Here is a 17,173-nt window from a genome sequence, read left to right as displayed (position 1 = left end):
TGGGCAGATAAATCCTGTTTTTAGTGGTTCATTGTGTGTGTTAGGACATGGTTAATAAAACAAAAGTGCTTTGTTTAAAGAGTGTTTGTACATGGTGTTGAGCAGCAACAAGCTATGGGCTCTGGCTGCTGAACAATGGGTTTGTGAAGGTCAGGCCAGTCCAACACTGTGGAGTCAAGAATAAACGGCGCTGTTGGAGGTCCAAAGATGGGACATGGTGGAGATGTTCAAAGGCTACTAACCATATATCATCAGAAAGCAAGGTCCTTGTGGGTATTCTCTGCATGAACTTCACTGAAACATCTAAAAGTGCTGGGCAGAAGCCCAGCTCCACACCCCGGTGCTTTGGCTGACCACCAAGCAGTACTTGGGGCAACTGAAATTGGTCAACCACAGAAACTGCAGGAAAGTGTGAGTGGATGAGTATATGTTTGTGCTTGCAAGCAGTTTTAGCAAATAAGAATTAAGTTGAGTTTTTGTTTTGTAATTATCTTACTTAAATAAGGGACAAGTATTAAGAACTGATGGCATTGTTACTTTATTTAAAAGATGGCCGTGTAACACTTTCTACAACTGAAGACAACAACAGCAGTGTCACTTGAGCTGTGGTCTAGGAGGACAGCCCAGGGGGTTGCGTTTAAGTATTTCTTTACTAAATGTGGGTGATTTATTCCATCAAGTGTTTAGTATCCTAGTGGTTAAGCTAAGATCTTGGTCTTTTATGAAGGATTTAATTCTGAGCTATCTTAGTAGCTGTATCTGTTCAGCAGCCCTCAGTTTTTCCAAAATGTGTCTTTTAAAGCGAGACAAGATGGAGCCTAACTGAAGATTCTTGTGATTCTTGGAGACAAATGATTTGCAAATAAACAGGATCAGGGCAAGAACTTACCCTTTGAAGAATTCTTTCTTTTCCTTCTGGATTGTCTACAAGCTCAGCATCTTGAGTAGTATCTTTGCAACTGTCTCTCTTGAGAATCTCTCTTGATTCTTTTCTGAATCTGAAATAATACCTCAAATTTGCTGTCTCACCCATCTGAGCATGGTGCTAGGTGCTGTTCTTTGCTGCTACTGTGTCTGGGAAAGAAGTAGTAGCAGAAATTTAGAGACTGCCTGAAGTGCTGTAGTTGGCTTTCCACACCTTTTCTGCCACAGGCATTCCTCTATTCCAGGTTATCAATTACAGGGTTTGTAAACTTGCTGGAGGAGTTGCGTTGCATGATGGCTATCTCAGAGAAGGCTATTTCCCCCTAGCCTTAATAGATTAGCTGTTCCCTTCTTGCTCTGATCCAGCCTGAACATCTTTCTCTTGTGAAGAACTGGGGACATGAACTGACAGTGACTGTGACCTCACGTGATGGCTCTTGCTGGGGAAAGATACCAAAGCTGCAGGCTCAGGGTTTTGGGCAGTGTGAGTGTCCTTCCCCCCTTTTTTGGGGAAGAATGGTTAGAACTTACTTTACTCCGAGGTGGAGTTGGTCTGTGCGAACTCACATCTGTCTCGTATCTGCTCCCCAAATGGCTCACTGCTTCTGCTGCCTTAACTCAAAGTGTGATGCTCTTATGTGGGAACACTTCATGTATCTTGCCTGCAGGGTTTCTTTGTGGTTTCAGTCTTCCTCATGAGTTAGGATGCTGCTGTGGTGGATTTGGTAATGTTTGTTAGCCTGACTCCTCCTTGTGTCAGCGGGTTGGCTGAACACCTCTGGCACCTTTCTGTTTAACCATTTTCTAGATAAATGCTATGTATTTAGTCTTGTGGCCCTGGTTTTTCCCCATGTGGCTTCTTCAGTTTCAGTGCAGTTAAGGGATGATGGCTGATGGTTATTCCTGTTCATTGGTGATATGGCATCTCTGAAGTCAGGAGGCAGCTTTGAGGACTGTCATCTGCTGATGTTTGGAGGGTGGATGTGCTTCTCATGGTCAGGGAGAAAGCAGTCAGGCTGTGTAGACGTAGCAAGAAATACAGGTCACTGCCTACATTTTTCTTTGCCACTACTTTATTGAATGCTGATTCCATTGACTGTGAAGCCCTTTTATTCCTAAATCTGTTGTGGAGAGGATCCCCTTGGCACATAATTTAAAGTAGACCTTTAAGATACTGCTGTGAAATCACGATCTGTTCAGATTTTAGTCATCAAGCAATTGCAGTTCTCTGTTATTTGGACTAAGGACCAATTTAATGGATATAGAAATACAGATTGGTTGTGTCCTAGTTTTGTGCCGGGTCAAGACCTGGACAAGAGCCATCACTACTGTATTGTGTTTTCCATAGGAAAACTATTTAAGGGGGTGGGCAGGACAGGAAGGATGTCATGCTCAAGCACATCACCAGGAGATCAGGATTTTGAGGTGCACCAGTGCCTGAGTCCTTCAGAGAACCAGAGTTTACAAGGAAGTGTTTCTTTTCAGAATGACACCATGGCCTTGTAACCTCTGATTCTGGGGAGGATTAATTCATTAAAAAATTGAAATACTTGGTTGATTTCTTTAGCAGCAAAACAGGCTAGGTAATTCTTTTAACTTTCAGTTATATTTAAAACAATCAAACAATTTTTTAAAATTTGTATAAATCAGGTGTCTAAAAGCTGTAGGGGACATGAAACTGCTATTGTTTCAATCTCATTTTTTTAACAACTTGCTATAATAAACATTGACTAGGACGTAGCACAGTCTTCAGGTGTTAAACTAAAGGCTCCCTCTAGTTTATGGATATATCAGAGGCTTTCATTTAGAATACTGAAAAAATAAAAGAAAAACAGATTTGGTTTTGCTAAGCTTTTTTCTAGCTTTTTAATCATTTTAAAAGTAAAAGGCTTAAGGGCTTTTTGTTTGGCATTTGTGGTTTCTGTTCTGTTTCGAATGCCAGCTACCTGTTTATACTGCTTCTGATTTTTTTCTGGGGAGAGGGGAAATCCTTCTGTTGGTGTCTGGTATGCTAAATCAAGGCAAAGATTTATTTAGTTTTCCTTTTCTTTGTTTGTTTGCAGGTAAAGAAAGCCTTCTTTGCCTTGGTGGCAAATGGTGTGAGAGCAGCTCCACTGTGGGAGAGTAAAAAACAGAGTTTTGTAGGTAAGTAGTTCAGACATATTTCAGGATTACTTGGATTTCCAAGGTGCTTTATTGTTTCAGAAGGTGGTCTGAGCCTGGATATCATGTAACATCCTAGAGAAATACTGGCAAAGAGAGTTTCTTTTTCCTCCTTGTGAGGAGTGGAACGGTGCCAGCTTTCACAGCGTTTCTGTGCCTTGAGAATCATGATCCATCTTCTAGGTCCCAACCTTCTGAAATTCAGTCTCTAGTATTTGCATGTCACTGTGTATTTAAAAATGAAGGCAATGGTCACAGAAAGGAAATTTGAAAACAGGAACTATAAAGAGAGTAATTTCATATTCCAGTATCCTAGTATGAGTGCAATACAAGCCTGTCTCTGTCTGTGCTCAATAAGGTGCACTAAGGATCTCTAAAACCAGAACTAAAGCTACAGAGGTGTCCCATGTTGGGAGGAAAACATTAGACCTATGTATTGCTGTTTTTAAAAATCCTGTCATTAATTGCCACAACAATAATCTTACAAAACTAGATCTCTGTTGCATTTAGAAAATGGGGTCACAGTGGCAGTGACAAGTAGAATTATATGTACTTCTTGTGACCTGGAACATAGGCTGAGGATTCCTGGAAATGAATGGTAGATGCTTAATAAAGCATTTGTTAAAATACTTTAAATCCAAGAGGGGAGGAGCAGTAGTTTCTTGCAGTACACCATAGGAGTGCTGTGGTTTTTATTTTCATTTCTTTTCATTTCATTTTCTGTCTGTAACTAAGCTCTACTGGTTTAAAGCTGACCTCCAGATTAATTTTTCCCTTCCCCATTTCTTAGTTTCTTTAGTTTAGATGTAAGTGTAGTAAACAGTGGAGCAATTGCATCTTCTCAAATCTAGAACTAGAAAGCTCAAAAAAGATAATTATTTTCAGGCAACTAGACTAATCATCAATATTATATTACATAGCTTGGTGTTGGTGCTTAAAATATATATAAATGATGGATGTGCTGTTTTTTTCTTTTGAAAAGTCACATTTCAATACAGACCTTGAGGATTACCATGGAAATGATTGAATGAAGTTCTGTAATAAGTAATAGTCAAGAAAAATGTATTATACTGTTCCTTCATTTGAGTCTAGGAGTCTGCCTGACTTGGCAAGTACATAATGAAAATGTGTCTTATTCAAAAAGAAAATGAAAGGCAAGAGTAGTTCTCCAGCCTTGAAAGATGTTCTAAACCCGCTCTTTTCTTTACATGCTTTTGGGGGTGGATGTGGCCTGAATTCCAGGGGTTTTTTGAGTCAGATTGAAAGTGAGGAGAAACACATAGGTTATAATTTTGAATATTACTTCAGATGTGTTTTTAAACACTGTGTCAGTGTGAAAGTGAATAGACGTGGTTTTGAAATCCTGCTGTTAAGTAGTCCAATACCAGTATATTTTACATGGATTTAACATTTATTATATTATATGTTGTGAATATAAATTGAGAAAATAACTGAAAGTTCTGTATGTTAAGCATATATCTAAAGACCTTTTTTTTATATATTGCTTGTTACAGGAATGTTAACAATTACAGATTTCATTAACATACTGCATAGATACTATAAGTCTCCAATGGTAAGTATGATGTTAAACTATAATTTGATCATTTGCCATACAGTACAGAGACTGAAATACCTGAAGGGTTTAGGATGACTGTCATTATTATTTAAGGCTTTGGATGGTAACTTACAGAGGCTTGGATGCTGTAAAAAATTACTGTTCTTGGAGTGATGGTGTAGAATAAACAAGTCAAACTAGTTAAATATATGCAAATATTTAGTTACGTGGCTGAATTGCACCATCAGTTGGAGATCTGTTGACTTCAATTAACTGTAATTTGATATTCCCATTGGCAGTCAGTTGATGAAATTCTCTAGCTTGCATGTTCATACAAACATTTACATCCCTTTCTTGTTCCTGTCAAATCACAATTCCCCCTCTACCAATTAAAACATATGTACTATGTTGTACTAGCTAAAAAATTCAAGAACAGTTGGATGGAGCAGACATCTCATGTATTTGCCTTCTCAAAGCTCATGTTACTTTTTAATAGTGAAATTCTCATCAGATGCTAGGAGCGTGGTGCACTGTCCTTTCTTCATGTTAAAGAATTATTTTTCTCTCCTTGGGGATTTACAAGGAGTAGGGGGAGGAACAAATGAAAAGTGCTTGCACACTGGTAACGTCTTTAAAATTGTTTCCATGTTGTAATGACCCTCTACATCAATATTACTGATTTTTCCATGAGACTTTACCTAATGAGTTGTCACTCATTTACACTGTGTAAGGTCCTATTCATGGGTTCTGCTTAAACTGGCAGCAGTAAGGAGAAATAGCTGAGGAGTGACAATATTGGACTTAAGTGACTGATGCAGTCTTCTCTAAGAAAAATAAATGACTGTTCCATCTGGGAATGCTCTCATCTTGATAGATGAAATTATGCTGAAAATATAATTCTTACAGTATTTTAGTCATTCTTTCTGAATGCATCAGGACATACAGTGTGAAGCACATTGCTATTCATGTCCTAGATAATATCCACCGTTGAATGATGAGAAATACCCAGGTACTTTCTCCCTAAAGAAGTGTTCTTGCTTGTTCGTGATCAGGTAACATTAATCTGTTAGCATGAGGAAGTCAGGTGATCAGGGTAAGCTTGACTGGTGTGGGTGTGTGAGGAATCACCCAAGGGATGCTTGTTTTAAGGTGATGCAAATTACTGAGGAGATGCCTTTGAGTCCAGAAAAGAACTGGACTGCAAACCTAGGCCAGTAAAAGGCTTTCCTGTCCCCTGCAATGATAAATCCAGGATTTTAGTTCTGCATTGGGCAAGATTGCACCCTTTCTTCTTGTTACAAAAAATGTTGTGTTGGACTGTTCTTATTCTTGTTAGATTTCTGGCAATGAAAATTTTTCAGGTGTTTACAATGTTAATGATGGATTTAAAATTACATTACTTCAAGTTGAACTTCCATCTACCCATTGTAGGTTCAGATTTATGAATTGGAGGAGCACAAGATAGAAACCTGGAGGGGTAAGAATATTTACTACTTGGTTGATAATTTACTAGGTTCTGATGTTTTTCAGTATAGTGTATTTGTAATTCATTGTAGACTTCACATATTTTTTAATGAAAGCAGAAATAGTAAAAGCTTCTCTTTGGGCTTCTGTTCCTTATTTTTCTATCTGAAACAGCAATGGACTGGTGATCTGGGCTGTATAACATTTTGCCCCTCATTCGTGGTTCATACCAGCTGGCTCTTTAAGAAAGGGAAAAAGCAAGTGGAGTGAGACAGATGTGGAGTGGGAATGAACAGAGCTGTGCCCGAGTGAGCTGCACGATGCATCCAGAAATCCATACAACGTTCTGGGTGTGAACACAAGTTCTGAATGCAGGGAGGCAGCTCCGTGTAAAAATAGACTGTATCCCATGGAATGATACAGGGAGGTAGTCTGTGCTGCAGGCACTTACAGAACCAGAATGAGTAAAGAATTATTTGCTGTGTTTACAGTGACCTCTGCTGGTATCAAGCTTAGTCCTGCTTTTAAATTTTATGTCTTTTTAATGTCAATATAGAGCACTGTGCATAAATGGTAGAATAACTAACTGTAAATTGCTATCTGCCACTTAATTTTGTACGAATGAATTAATGAAATGCTTTCATAAAAAAACGTAATGTTTTTGTGTGAAGTGGTAACAGTTTATTAATTTTCTATCCACAGAGCTTTATTTACAAGAGACTTTTAAACCTTTAGTGAACATCTCCCCAGATGCAAGGTAGGATTTCGCTGTTCACTCTGCTTAACTTGAAATACACTAACGCCATCTCAACACTGAATTTAAGGCTTCTTTATGTAAGAAGGAACAATTTATACTGTAAACTACAGTACAGTCATGAAGGACTGTCTTTTAATAAAATTGAGAAGGGGTGAGAGCTTTTTATTTATTGTGAGTAATGACTTTTTGGATTATCCAGAGAAGGGAATTTTTAATTGAACTTTTGCCTTTTATCAGCATAACTGTTCTGGTAAATAAACTAGACATGGATCAAAATTAATTACTCCAAAATATGCAAAACAGGCAATAGGATGATGCTTCAAGCTAGCCTGCAGGTCATCTTTGTTTCATGAAAATAAAAACTTTAGAGCACTTCAGCTGTCTTGTTCTCAGCAGTCACAGTAATTGGAAACTTAAAGTGTTTTTCAAGGCAAGTAACTTTCCTTAACTAAAGGAAAGACAGTATCTCTCTGGTTTGTTCGGGTCTGCCACAGGGCTGTGTTTCTTAAAATATAAATGACTGTCCTTCTTGATGGAAGTTGAAAGAAGTAGTTTTTAAACAGTCATTATGCCTTATTTACTAAATAATTTAAGAGACTTAGTTGATCACTTAAATCTTGAGTACTACTTAATTGCTGAACTGGAGGGTGAAGTTCTGGTTCTTGCTTTCAGTTTGTGGACTGGGATTGTGCCCTGGCAAAGGCAGCTGGTGAAGGGAGCTGTAGTGATTACACTGAAGTAATGATATGCTGTATCCTCAGTGGAATTGCCATTTAGTCTTGAAAAATTCATTCCATCCAGTCATGAGGAATGTATTTTGAATGGTGACAGGTTGCAAAGAATATCCTTCAGACAACAGAAGAACTTTAATTGTTTTCAGTCAGAGGTGCAGCACGAGGAACCTTGCCACAAAGAAGATGCAGTAAAACTTTTATAAAAGGTTACAGCAAGTCAGCTTCAGACCTGATCCAGAGGTGGGCTTGGGTTCTGTGACAATCAGATTGCAGCACTTAAATGCTTAGTCCAGGAGTGGAATCTGCAGCAGTGGGGGAATCTTGGCTCTGTGTACATTCAGTGGGGCTATTTCATCCCTGTGATGGGCTCAGAACACACAGCTTGTGTATGGGAAGAAGCCTGCTTCAGCAAGTAGGTGTTTATCAGAGTTTTACCAAATTTATTACTTGCTAATTTATTGCAGTTGCTGGTCAGCTGCTTTTTCATGGTCTTACTACAACCAAGGGAAAAAACAAAGTGTCACTTGCAAGATGAGTGGACTTGCACAGGTTGGAGTGTTGCTAAATCCCAGTCTGCAGTGCATGGGAATGTTTTAGATCTCCTAAGGATAACTTTTTTTGCCAATCCCCAGTGATAATTCAGTGAACTGATTAGATAATTGTTTTGGGTTAATTGCATATATGCACGTAGTCATAAAAATGCTCTTTGTGGAACATGTTACAGAAGTTTGGGATTGAGATTCATTAAGTGCAAGAACTCTGTTTTTCATTTTTTGTTTCTGAACAGAAAGACCCATTCTGAGTGCAGGGATACTGCAAGCAGAGTACTTGCTGGAAAACCAATTTGCACTTGTGAAGAAATATTTCTGCTATACTTTATACCACAAAATGAACTTTCCATCTCATTTTCTTAATGGATTTAGATTTCCATGAGCATATAGTTGTTGATGTGTTGCAAAACAAAAAGCTGCAAAAGTTAATTTGAAATCCCTCAACTTCTGTTTTTTATAACATTAAAGATAATGCAAATAATTACCACATCTACTTCATGTGGGTTTGTAAATATGTGCATATATATCACATGGCATTACTTGTTGTTAGCTAGAATTCATTAAGAAAATAAAATGTTTTTCTCCTCAGCCTTTTTGATGCTGTATATTCGTTGATCAAAAACAAAATCCACAGATTGCCAGTTATAGATCCAGTCAGTGGAAATGCACTTTATATACTTACCCATAAAAGAATCCTCAAGTTCCTCCAGCTTTTTGTAAGTATTTAAAGCTATGCTGTGCTTAACTGATTTTTCCCCACAGTAGAATGTAATTAAGTAATTAAAGTCTTAGTGCAGAAATTTCTTTATGGACTTCCATATTCATTGTGTCTGTGTGTATCTTTAATTGGTAACAGGGAAATTAGAGCTTCGTGTAAGGCCCATATTTTACCTTTACTTTGTTTTAGTCCTTTAAAGAAGCCTAAACACTGAGGACTTGTCTGTTGGATTAATCTGCTGTCCATTCTGGAACATCTCCTTGGCTTCAGAAGCTTGTTTCCATGAAAAGAAAAATGAATTGTCTTCCAGAGATGAGATTGTCATTACTTTCTGTAGTAATGTTAGTCACAGCAATGAACAGGAGGCCAAACCAAGCAACAAGAGTTCAGAATAAATATTCAGATTAATGCTTTTCTATCTTCTCTCTCCAGTTTTAGTGGGAATGACATAGCTTAGGATCTACAGCTTTCACTGATGTGTTACTGCAAAAAAACCCAAGCGAAAATCTTAGTTACATTGTCTTAATTTAGAGCTGCTTTGAACAGAAACTCCTTAGGTCTGAGCTTGTTTGGGTTTTGTATTAATCTGGTAGCAGGAAACTGCAGTGACCTGTAACCATCAGTTGGAGTCTGCAGATGGATAAATGTAAATGTAAATAATTCCTTCTGACTCCCCTAGATGTCAGAGATGCCAAAGCCTGCCTTTATGAAGAAGAATCTGGATGAACTTGGAATAGGAACATATCACAACATTGCCTTCATACATCCAGACACTCCTATCATTAAAGCCTTGAATATATTTGTAGAGCGAAGGATATCGGCATTACCTGTTGTGGATGAGTCAGGTGGGTACAAAAGTGTGGGAACAGAAGTGGTGCTGAGCCCTGGATTGATGCTGGGGTGGGGGAAAAACACAAGAAAGAGTCAAAAAAAAAAAATCAATAAAAGGCATGGGGGAAGAAAGGGAGTATAAAGAAATACTTAGGCAAAGTGTAGGTTGATGGGCTTGGAAGAATTTTATTATTTGATAGGTTGTTTGGGGTGTTTTGTTCAGTCTTTCCTGCTTGACCTATCATGTCTTTCTGAGTAATTATAACAGATGAAAGCAGGAAGCAAGAAAACGGATTTCATGTTTTAAGCGCTTTGTTAAGTTTTGTTTTTCTTTTCTTTTTAGGAAAAGTTGTAGATATTTATTCCAAATTTGATGTAATAGTAAGTATATCTCTTAAATTCTACTAAATACTTTATATGTAGTAAACGTTTGCAAATTAATTTGGTAGTATGACAATTTTATTTTATTCCTTAGGGCTGTAGTTAACAAACTGAATGAAAGAGATCCAAGTCACCCTGCACGTCATTTTTTTTTCTTACTACTTTTATTTTAAGTTATCCTTAGTAGTACTAGTTGCACACAGGCTCCTACTGCTCTGGATGTTACCCAAAATTAGATCTGGCTGGGCATAATCCAGAGGAGGGGATCAAAGCTGGTGAAAGGGCTGGAAGGAATATCCTATGAGGAATATCTGAGGACTCTGGGTTTGTCTGGTGTGGAGAAAAGGAGGCTGAGAGGTGATGGGCTCATTGCTCTTGAGGCTTCCTGGGGAGGGGAGGTGCAGAGGGACGTGCTGAGCTCTTCTCCCTGGAATCCGGTGGCAGGACACGTGGGAATGGTTCAAAGCCACACTGCAGGGGCTTTACATGGGACATTAGGGAGCATTTCTTTGCCAAGAGGTAGTTGAACACTGACCAGGTTTCCCAGGGAGGTGGTCGATGCCCCAAGCCCGTCGGTGCTCAAGAGGCCCTTGGACTGTGCCCTTAATAAGTGCCTTAGCTTTTGCTCCTGCCTGGAGTGTCAGGCACTTGGACCAGGTGATCGCTGTAGGTTCCTTACAGCTGAACTGTTCTGTTCTTTTTGTCTGTTTCTGTTTTTGAGTGAGGACTTCCTTTTTCCAGCTGCTGCCACGCCACACTCTGTTCTCAAAGAGAATGCAGGTTTCTCGGTGCAGTCTGAGTACTTTGTACAGCTTGACCTTCTCAGGGATCTAGAAACCACTTGGCCCATTCTTCTGTGTCTCTGACTGCAGTCTTGCATCTGTATTCCTTCTGCTTTAGATCTAATCCAGGATGCTGTTTCTGTATTACCCTCAGGATTCCAGCAGCACAGTCAGATTCATGCCATGATTTACCAGCCTCCAAGGGCAAGGGCTCTTCTATTCTCATGGCTTTCAGAAACTTGAAAAATATTTATATATATTTATCCCTGTCCCCTCCTAGCTGTGTGCACCTGCTTTCTAATTGCAGCATCTGACAACTACATTATTTTCTAGAGACTTCACTGCCCAGCTTGCCACCAACCAGCTGCACTAATGAGGAATCCAGATGTCTGAAACCCTGCCTAGAAGGCCTTCAGTAAAATGGAGAATAGTCTCAAGTGGAAATACTTTAAGCTTATAAATATCTCTGGCTGCAAACATTGTTCTTATTACCAAAAATTCTGTGCTATCACTGCTCTTGCCTGTCATTTCTAGGCATTTGTCTTTGTTATTTGGGATTCTCTACTGTGTAAGATCCTGTTCTGCCATAAAAACTTGTCAGGGAATAGGCAGTAGCTATAGAGAGAAGGACCTGATCTGTCAGAGACAATCAAATTTCATGGTTGGTGCATTCAGTGTTTCAATTTATTTTGTAACTGTATTAGATTTTGAGGCAGGACATGTTTCCTTCATTTTCCATTCTTCTTCAGAAAGACACCAAAAGGAAGAGGGTTCCTTGTGTTTTTCACATCTTTCCTCACTTTAAGTGATGAGGCAACAAAAATTAATAGGATTTTTAGAGATGTTGGATCATTTATTTGGAAAAATATGTATTGGGAACTGGAAAAAAGCCCCACACCACGAAGATACAATTTTTAGAATATAATTGTTTGCTCCCAGCTAGTAACATGGGAAAGAGTTACAGCATCTATTGATTACTTGGGATTTTCCTCATATGTCCTAGTTTGCTTATTAAGTTGGGGGGAAAAGATTCTATTCTTAGAAGAGAATCACCTCTGAGCTTCCAGGTTTTCATCAGTCTGCTTCAACCTGATCTTCAGCTTTAAAAGAAGGAAACAAAATGTAATCTGAAGTGTCTGATCTGGTCTTCCAATAAACATAGAATTTCCAAGATGGTGATTTTTAACTTTAACCATGTGGCTAACATGCTTACTTGGTGGTTGAAGCTATGCCTGTATATACAGCTGGCTAAGTTGATAGATTTCTGATAGATTTCTTTCATTTTGAGAGTTCTGAATTCATTTTCAGGTTCTTGATGGGAGAAGCCTGGGAATGGAGTGATGTATAGAAATAGCTTTATATTGCACTAGTTATTGTGTGTAGGGTAACTTCAGTTTGCAGAGGCTTTTTATGTCTTCTCAATGTCCTTCATTAGGACCTGGTTAAATGAATTAACTAAAATTGCTTTTATCTTCATGATCATCTCAAACCTGTCTTGTCATGCTCGGTGTAATTCAATCAAAAAACTTGACCCAAGTATCTTTTAGCCAAAAATTAATTTAATTTTATTGCTTGGTCCAGTGCTTTCATTTAAAAGCTCTGTCTTTGTTCTTCCTTCAGTGTCTCAGCAGCAAAATCAGTAGGCCAGGGTGTGCCAACACTGCTGAAATACCACTATGGTCTCACATACAGAAAGCTTTTGCAGGTCTAGACAGAGTCCCCTCACTGCAGGCACGGTTCTGTTCTTAAAATGAAAGTTTAAAATGTCAGCTTTCAAATTCTTTTAATCTCTTCCTTTTAGTGGTGGGGATGGAATTTCATTTGTATTATTCTTATAGTAGTTACTAAAATACATCCAGACACACAAATTGTCATCAAATGACAGCACCAGCTGAGTCCAGGAGAGGGAGTTTGAGCCCGCAAATTAGAAAGGTGAAGAATGTGAATTTGCTCTCCACTTAGATCTCAGCCACTGACATCTACTCAGTGGGTGGTGTTCAGAGCAGTTGGTGTCCTCCCCTGTCCTGTTAAAAACAAACAACAGAAAAATTTTATATTCTGTGTGGTGTGAAATCTGAAGAGCTTCACCTTTACATTTGCTGCTCATGACAAAAGCAGGATGAGTGACACCAAGCCAAAGATCAGATACAAAGTAAGATTTTCACTGGCCTAATGCATATCACCAGTTTCAGCAATTAACCCAGCATGTCAGGTGGTGTTCAGCATCATTGTGTTTGACAGTTCCCAGAATCTGAAGCTGAAGAGCATCTGCTTTGTTTAATATGTTATTTGGAATGGACTCAGCTTAGACCAGAAATGCCTATCTACTTGATGCCAAAATATTTAGTTTATTGAGTACTTTGTTGCTAAGTACTGAGCTGTCTGATGTGGCCTGGGTTTGTTTTTTTGCAGAATCTTGCTGCTGAAAAAACGTATAATAACTTAGATATCACGGTGACACAAGCCCTACAGCACCGCTCTCAGTATTTTGAAGGTGTTGTAAAGTGTAGTATGCTGGAAACACTGGAGACCATTGTGGATAGAATAGTGAAGGCTGAGGTGAGTCCCTGCACAATAAGTTACAATTTGTGTTATGAAACTGATAAACAGTACAAATTTATCCTCTTTAAGTTGTTTTGATTACTTGGTGAAAGTATTTTTTAATAATTATGTCTGTTAGGTCTCAGTCTGCTCTCTAGATTCAGATTTTAGATGCTTACCAGGGATGTGCAAAAATATTATACAGTGTATCTGTAATAATATTCAGTTATTTACATTTCTGTTTACTGGCATTAACTAAACTGAATGCAAAGCTTTCCCAAGTGTTTTCCAAGCCTGCTATAAGTTTTGGAGACAAATCATTTGTTAACCTCCAGTTTATAGCTTGGCTCAGGAAATGTACTGGGTGCAATTCATTGATACATATGGAATACTGCACTGCTCTCATAGAAATGCTGTGAAAGGGCCATAAAGCAAATTCTTGTGAGGAAGCCTTCACTAACTGCTCTTGTAAATTTTGTATCTGTGTGCTGTCCATTCTTTTGGTGCTGTTTATCTTGTTTGTTAGTTCTGGGAACTTCCTTACACACAGAGGTGAATGAGTTTGTAGGTTTTCCTCCCCTGTAAGGCTTCTCTGCAGCAGAAAATCAATACTCCCAGTTTCAGTCATCTCTGTGGTGTGATCAGCTCCATTTAGATGCCTTAACTTTATCACTTACAAGATTTATTTATTTTTTAGTGCTGTAACCAGGCATATAATTGATAAAAGGAAAACTTCCACTTTGTTAACAAGCCCTTAGAACCTCCATTAGGCAATTTTTTCTTGTAACTTTCTGCATTTGCTTGAGCTTCCTCCTGAAACAGAGTAATTTTAGCACTGCGGATACACAGATTTCAAACTTGGATTATTTTATTACTATCTTAAGATGCTTTAGACATTTGGGTTTTAAGAACAACTCCTACCCTCTCATTCAGTCTAAACACAGATTACATGTAAAAATGAGTCCGTCAAAACTACTACAAAGCTATTTTTAGCTGCCAGCCAACTGCTTGATCTTACAGGCAATTAAACAAATGAAACAATTACATTGTCCATTTTTCTTGAATTCATTACACAGAGAGAGGAATAAAATGATTAAACATGTGCATATGCAGAAACTAATAAACCTGTCTAAAATATCACCAGCAGAGTTTCCTCAAAAATAAAACATTTTTTCTCAACTTAATAGCAAAGAGAGATAATTCACATGGGTAAAATAAACATGTAATAGGCTCTAAACTTTGGACAGACACTTTCTGGTTCTGCAGTGGCTTTTCACAGCTTTGCACAGGCCAGTGAGCCTCAGGATACAGGAGTATCCACCTAATTTCCTACAGTTAGGACAAAAGTTTTGTAGTGTCAAATGTTCCATAGAAGAGGTTTGTAAGGATAAGATCATTATTTGAAAATACAGTCTTACTGTTGATAATCTTTCTTCCAAGTTGTGTCCTTGTGTTTATTTGCATGGACAAATTGAATCCTTTTTCTGTCTTAAATTGTTTAAAACAAATTGTTTTAAAACCAATCTGGCACTCGCTTTTCATTGTGTAGTCCTGTGAGAAACATAAAGTTAAAACCAACTCAGAGATGTCAAAATACAACAAGTTTTAGTGCTGTGCCTCTCTGCTGAGAAAATTAGGAAGTATTTTTCAGAAGGAATTCTCACTTCATTACTGTATCTAATTTTTTGGAGATCACAGGCTGAGTTGGGCAGAGGCTGTAACTTGAAGAAAAGTGTTTGATGTGAGTGCCACATTTTGAGAGCAGAAGTATTTTCAAGACCTAGATCTCGACTTACCTGTCACTTCATATCAGATTCTGTTGCCATGTCAGCTGGCTGTGTGCTTTTTAAACATGCACTATTTTCATTTATGTAGGGCAAGCATGTTTGTGTTGCTGTGAGAAAATTGCTGTTACTGACATTTTGAACCATTTTGGGTTGGTTTTTTCCTACTTGTCTTCATAGTGCTTTACTTTAGGGGTTTTGTTTGTTTCTTTATTTGGTTTTCTTTGCTTTGTCTACTTTAAATCAAGAAAATATATCTCAGACTCTTCTCCCTGCTGGCAGGTTCATCGTTTGGTGGTAGTGAATGAAGCTGATAGCATTGTGGGTATCATCTCCCTCTCTGACATCCTACAAGCTCTGGTACTCACACCTGCAGGTATGGATCTGCCCTCGGGGCTTTGCCATGAGGCACTGGTGGTGTGCACACCCTGCTGGCTTTCATTTATTTCACTGTGATAAATGTCTGATTTTCAGCTTCTGTTAACTGATTATAGTTCTTAAATGCACAAGTCATTTCAGGAGAAAGCTGGCAGAATATTAATTATCAGTCTCCTGTTCACTGAGGAGGGCATGCAAAAGCTTCGTGAATGTCCCTGCTGTTCACGTGTCTTTTTTTCTAGAGAAAAAAAAAAAGGGTTTGATTAATGTTTTAACAGGGTGAAGCTGAATGTATAGACAACATCTACAACAGGGCACCTTCCCCACCTTCTGAGTTTCTGTACTCTGGCCAAGTGTGGGTACAGCTGTGTTTTCCACTAAAAAATCTCTTATTGGAGCCTTGCTGTTGTCCAGCTATGCTGGGGGTTTTTGTTGGCACAACTTAAGTCAGAGATGGCACCTCAGCTCACCAGAACTCTTCCAGTAAAAAACTCTGCTGTGATCCAGTTAAATCTCTAGTGATCAATCTAAACATGATCAGGTTCCTTTTAACAAGAGTATCCAGCAATAGGTTTATTTCTGCTACTTTTATCTAGGTTGTTGGGGGTTGGTTTGATTGGGTTTTGTTTGGTTTTGGTTTTAAGTTTTGCCCAAGTTCTTAACCTGCTTTATGTTCTTAATTGTAACTTCACTTTGACCACATCAGTTACTTCAGTGTCAAAGCCTTCAAAGCAAAGCCCTGTTTTGGCTCTGTGAGGAAGGCAAAATGTCGTGAGGATTATCACCATTTTGCCTCAAAAAAAAAAATCAGACAAATAGAGCCAGATACATCCTTAAAAAAAAAAAAGTCTAAGTGTACCTTGTTTAAATAGTAATATTTCTGTTCTGAAGAGAAGTAATCGGTGATACTGCTGGAGGTATTAAACATCTGGTTCCTTTTAATGACCTGGAAGAGCAAGGAACTCAGCTCTGTGTGAAAGTATGGATGAGAAATCAGCCCAGAGGTCTGGGTCAAATGGAATCCTTGCCTGGAGAAAGAAGATGGAGGTGTAAAGACAGGCAGCTGGTGCTTCTCCAGGCAGAGAAAGGAGTTTCATCCATTACTGGAGGGTAGAAGGATCCCAGGAGAGCAGAATTTAGTGCTAATGGGGCAAAGTTCAGACAGAAAAGATGCATTTGGATACTGACAGCCAAGAGCTTTGTTGTACTTGGAATTACGTGGACACCTACGTTGGAACTCTGAGCTGATCTAAAAGTGCTCCTGAATTACTGCAAAGGGCAGTTCCTGCTCCCACTCTGGGGCAGCCCCACGCTCTGAGATCCCTGAGCTGCTGTAATTCACTGAGCTAACAGGAAACTGAGCCAGCAAAAAAAGCTGCAGTTTTGTCAGCCTGGCACACTGAACCTGCCCACAGAACAGTCTGGTATTGAGGACAGGGGTTAGAGCAACAGAGAGGGCAGGATTATGTCACTGGAAGGGATGAGGGAAGGTGTTTTTGGGGAGCAGTTGAGCATTAGACTGCATTTCCTTCCACAGGCAACTGCCCAGTTTTAGACTAGAATTTGTCTCATGCAGGGAGGATGTCTGTGATGTAAATCTGATTTGTAGA

At 38.8% G+C, this 17,173-nt stretch overlaps 1 protein-coding gene across 7 annotated transcripts in view; it reads left to right on the top strand.

Moving 5' to 3' along the window:
- Nucleotides 1-17,173, top strand: part of PRKAG2 (protein kinase AMP-activated non-catalytic subunit gamma 2) — a 213,367-nt gene that overhangs the window by 194,258 nt on the left and 1,936 nt on the right. For all 7 annotated transcript variants that reach the window (XM_032098701.1, XM_032098710.1, XM_032098718.1 and 4 more), the window contains 9 exons: nt 2,988-3,069; nt 4,602-4,660; nt 6,074-6,119; nt 6,809-6,863; nt 8,738-8,864; nt 9,546-9,711; nt 10,041-10,078; nt 13,273-13,419; nt 15,468-15,561. In XM_032098701.1, the coding sequence (XP_031954592.1) occupies nt 2,988-3,069; nt 4,602-4,660; nt 6,074-6,119; nt 6,809-6,863; nt 8,738-8,864; nt 9,546-9,711; nt 10,041-10,078; nt 13,273-13,419; nt 15,468-15,561 (814 nt within the window). The remainder of the gene's footprint in view (nt 1-2,987; nt 3,070-4,601; nt 4,661-6,073; nt 6,120-6,808; nt 6,864-8,737; nt 8,865-9,545; nt 9,712-10,040; nt 10,079-13,272; nt 13,420-15,467; nt 15,562-17,173) is intronic.

Source organism: Corvus moneduloides, chromosome 1 (assembly GCF_009650955.1).
Source record: "Corvus moneduloides isolate bCorMon1 chromosome 1, bCorMon1.pri, whole genome shotgun sequence".
Classification (NCBI taxonomy): Eukaryota; Metazoa; Chordata; class Aves; order Passeriformes; family Corvidae; genus Corvus; species Corvus moneduloides.
Note: the sequence above shows the minus strand (reverse complement) of the source record. Positions and strands in the feature narration are given on the sequence as shown.